The sequence below is a fragment of the Argentina silus genome, assembly GCF_951799395.1.
Source record: "Argentina silus genome assembly, chromosome: 11".
NCBI classification, from domain to species: Eukaryota; Metazoa; Chordata; class Actinopteri; order Argentiniformes; family Argentinidae; genus Argentina; species Argentina silus.
In genome coordinates, this window is record NC_139665.1 from 14,256,199 (window position 1) to 14,261,198 (window position 5,000).

General features: G+C 46.7%; 1 protein-coding gene across 1 annotated transcript in view; it reads left to right on the forward strand.

The window, feature by feature from the left end:
- Positions 1-5,000, forward strand: part of LOC310812387 (uncharacterized protein) — a gene marked incomplete at its 3' end in the record, with an annotated part of 45,214 nt that overhangs the window by 28,012 nt on the left and 12,202 nt on the right. The window contains exons 8-10 of the mRNA XM_083680918.1: positions 1,836-1,956; positions 3,236-3,399; positions 3,734-3,836. Coding sequence (XP_083537044.1) covers positions 1,836-1,956; positions 3,236-3,399; positions 3,734-3,836 — 388 coding nt within the window. The remainder of the gene's footprint in view (positions 1-1,835; positions 1,957-3,235; positions 3,400-3,733; positions 3,837-5,000) is intronic.

The following is a 5,000-nucleotide window of genomic DNA, read 5'->3' on the forward strand; positions in this document are numbered from 1 at the left end:
GACCCAAAAGGACTCATGCGGTCACAGAGAGGTAGATAAGAATAAGCTGTAATATGATGGTTCAAGCCTGGAATGGATAATATGGAAATAATGTTCACGCACACACACACACCCACGCACACGCACGCACATACACACAGAAACGCATGCACGCACACACACACGCACACACACACACACACACACACGCACGCACACACCCACGCACACCCATGCACACGCACGCACACACACACAGAAACGCATGCACACACACGCATGCACACACACACATGCACACACACACACACACTGCACTTACAGTACCTGCTCAGCACAGTCCTCTGTGCCTGAGGCCACAGTCTGTCAATTAAACACACACAGGGAAGGGAAAGTGTCAGTACAGTACAGTACCTGGGGTACACTGAGTCAATGAAACAAAGAGAGGATCTACAGAATCCCAGCTGTCTAACCAACACAACACCGTATTCCTGTCCTATAACCAGGTCATCAATACGACTGTAGCAGAGGTGGTTTGGAATCACGCTCTCATGTGATCAGTCACTTTGCCTGAGGCACGTGTGCCAATTACTTAGCTTAATTAGCTCAGTGGGCTAACACTGTCATGTGGCACGCAGGAGACCCTGGTTTAGAACCCAGTTAGTCACACCCACCAGCCTCCCCTGTCTATCATACAGTCTTTGCAGTGTCGGACCAAGAATAATAAACACCACACCAAGGGGAAGACGGTATGACTCAATCCAAAATCCAACCGCTATGAGGATACGGAATGGCAGGAGCTTGCAGGTGCAGTGCTGTTCTGTAGTGGAGTTGTAGTACATTTGTCATGTGTTGATAGCAGGCCTGTGACACTGCAGTGGCTCTGAGTACTCTACACTTATACGGGGCAGTGACAAATTGATCAAGAGAAAAGGGGGATAGACACTGGTGCTCATGCACAAACCCATGATTGTCTAAATCACACTCGCCTCTTTCAGACACTGTACTGTGTGTGTGTGCGTGCGTGCGTGCGTGACTGTACATTGTCTTGACCGGGAACAGTGTCTCAGAACACAACCCCTGCTGCTTTGATTGACTTGACTTTGAATGTAGAATGTCAAGGATCAGCGACATCACAAGTATAGAGCTGCATGACAGAACTTTGATAATTTTGACAAAGAAAAATATCATTTCTACCCTCAAAAGGGAGACAGACGTATGACGTGCAATCTAAGGCTTCAAAAAGACAACAATGCACACAATACTTGTAACTCTCAGCCTGTGCTGAGATACTAATGGTTTGCTGTATGTACAGTATGTTGACTTTTTTGAAAATAATGAGACCTACAATGTTTTTTTGTGTCGATATTTGGTCTGTGTAGTTCTCCTAATATACCAGGGAATCAGCGTCAAGCATATGCTGCCTAACTCACGCAGCTTGTTAACGATGACTGAGCCCATCAGACTAAGTAAGAGGATTGCTGATGACAGGGCACCCCAGTCTGTTGAGCGCATTCTGACACACACACACACACACACACACACACACACACACACACACACACGCTACATAAATCATCAATCAAACCTTACTGCATAATAGACACCTAACCCATTCCTTTTATATATAAAGAAGAAAGCAGTCAACTCTCTGACTGGATTTGTGCGTGTCAAGAGTGCAGTCAGACAGAGTTAAACCAATTACTGTTACTGTACATTTATGCTGAATTTACTCTGAGTCTGAACACAGCGTGATGGTAAAGCAATGCAGGGGTTAAGTGTGTTGTCTTCCTGTCTCTCTCTCTCTCTCTCTCTCTCTCTCACACACACACACACACACACACACACACACACAGGGAGACGACTGCTCTCTTCCCTGTCCTGCTGGTATATATGGAACCAACTGCTCCTCTACCTGCTCCTGTCATAACCACATCGCCTGCGCCCACGTCGACGGCTCCTGCATCTGCAAAGAGGGTAGGCTCAGGAGTCTACAGTTACTTCCCTGTCTTTCTCACTTTCCCTTTCTCTTCATTCTTTCCGTCTATCTTTTCATCTTTCTCTCTTGCACACGCACTTTGCTTCATCCGTCTTAGTTTTTTTTTTTAACCTTTCCCCAAACTTCTTAATCTATCTCTATCACTCCCCCTGTAGGCCTCTCTCTCTCTCTCTCTCTCTCTCTCTCTCTCTCTCTCTCTCTCTCTCTCTCTCTCTCTCTCTCTCTCTCTTACTCACTCTTACCCTCCATCTGTCCTCCATCTGTCTCTCTCTATCTCCACCACTTTTTTATCTGCACAGACAAAATAAAAGTCCAATCTGTAGCAGTCCAGTGAGACACAGGCTGAACAACTCTATTTGCCATAGATACTTACACATGCATGCACACAGGGGGACTATATTGAACAACTTTATCAGCCATTCACACATGCACCCACGCATGCACACACACACGCACACACACAGAACTACACGCACGCATGCACACACACACGCACACACACAGAACTACACGCACGTACGCACGCACACACACACACACACACACAGAACTGCACGCACGCACACACACAGAATTACACGCATGCACGCATGCACACACACACACACACACACACACACACACACACACACACACACACTACTGAACAACTCTATCAGTCATGCAGTCCCGGCTCCATTATAAAGTCTTCCTCAGCGGAGCAGAAGCCAAGATTGAGGCAAACCGAGGCAACTTTTTTATTTCTTCTTAATGTCAGCCTGGTTAAATATTTACGCCCAGTGGATGCTCCGGGACGGTGGATAATGAAAGGGAAACATCATAGAGAGGAATCGCAGGGACAGTGCTCGGAGGTTCTGAGGCCAGTGGGTGTGTGTCTGTCCTACACAACTCTGTGGTAGTGCATCAGAGAGATGTATATTCAGTATTCTTAATGTAAGATGTAGACATAGCTGAGATGAGAAAATGGAATGCTCTGCTCTGCTTCTTCTGCTACTGTGTCGCCTGTTCTCGAGTTGGACCGATCCAGTTTTTTTTTTGTGTGTTTTTGAGTTTATTTGTTTTTGTTTAGCGTTCTCATTTCTCCGTTGCGTGAGCTGAGCCCTTTGTCAGTTTGGTGGTTTGTTGCGTGCGTGCTTCTTCAGGAGTTTAGATTCAGTCCGTTGAGGCGGTTGTGGAGAGGTAGAGTACTGTCATGCTGCAGTGCAGTTCTATACCTCTCCCCCCCCCCCCCCCCCCCCCCCCCCGTTCTCTCTGTAGGCTGGCAGGGGGTGGACTGCACCATCTTGTGCTCCAGTGGTACCTGGGGGCTGAGCTGTAACCAGACGTGTTTGTGTGCCAACGGTGCGGCCTGTGACCCGGTCAACGGTACTTGTACCTGTTCCCCAGGCTGGCGGAACGAGTACTGCGACATACCCTGCCCTGTAAGACAGAGAGTGTGTGGGGGTGTGTGTGTGTGTGGGGGTGTGTATGTGTGTGTGTGTCAGTGTGTGTGTGTGTGTGTGTGTGTGTGGGTGTGCGTGCATGCGTGCATGCGCCTGTGTGAATTAGTTAACTCATTAGGGTCTTTAGCTAGTGATTTCATATCCGAGTGGACGATATTAGCAGTTGGCTGTTTCTCTCTGATGTAGTCAATCCATACACTCATGGATTCTAATAGATACTATTTATACGTATACCGTTTCAATGCCATACAGGAATGCAAATGTTTTTGATTATTGTTTTTGCATTGTATTTACTGTTTGCATTGTTTGTCAGGATGGCACTTATGGATTGGAGTGTGGGGAGAAGTGTGACTGTATCCATGCTGACGGTTGTGACCCTGAGAGTGGCTTCTGTCACTGCCTCGCAGGATGGACAGGTGAGGAACACCATTTCTAGAAGCTTCTGTAAAAGACAATCAATCAAAGACAAATATGTAAAGAGGAATTCATTGCAGTGGTCCTCTGTGGCTCAGTTGGTAGAGCATGGCGCTAACAACGCTTAGGTTGTGGGTTTGATTCCTGCTGGGACCATATATACTGAAATGTATGCACTCACTACAATGTAAGTCGTTTGGATAAAAGCGTCAGCTAAATGGCATATATTATTACACTGTTTGTAGTAATATTCCATTGGCTGTACTTCACAGTGGTGATACCACTCATTCCGTTCCATTCATTGCAATGAGCCCGTCCTCCGATTTCTCCCTCCACCAGCCTCCCCTGTCTATCATACAGTACTAGTGGGTCTGGGTCATTGCAGTGTCAGACCAAGAATAATAAACAGTAGAGTCCAATGTCAAAGTAACAGCCAGCCAGGGTAAAGGAGCATCATTAGAGGCCTGTGGTGAGGGATTACCTTCTGAATGATTAATGCATAGAGGTGGAGAGGTGTAATGACTGTAGACCAAGGCAGAGGACTCAATCGCATAACTCGGAACAAAAGCTTAATCCAAAAGAATAATCCTTTAATTCCAGAAAAAGGGTTCGGTATACAGGTAGACAATTTGTAGAGAGGCAGATATCCAACAAGGGGTAGGCAAGGCAGGGTATGGTACACAGGTAGTCAGACAGACAGGAGGTGGATAAATCCAACAGGGAAAAGGCAAAAAGGCAAACTCGGAAAAACTAACAAAGACGAACTGGCAACTAGACAGGGGAAAACACAGACTAAATACACAGGGAATGATGATGAGGAACAGGTGAATCCAACCAGGGCGGGGTAGACGATCACACAGGGAGGAAACACACAAGGGCAGGTAGTGAAGTGTCTGGAACCAGAGATAAGGTGAGAGACACAAAAATAAACAGGGAACAATAAATGAATAACATGAAACAAAGACAAACAAATTAACGAACAAGACGAGACGTAACAAGAGGTTCCCTTTTACCTTTTACCTTTCACCTTTCACCCCCCCTGGGTGCCATTATAGTGTATGTGTGTGTGTGTCTGTGTGTCTGTGTGTCTGTGTATGTGTGTGTCTGCATGTGTGTGCGTGTGTGGGTTGGGGGGGGGCATCTAAGGTGAGGTCAGGATCGGGGGG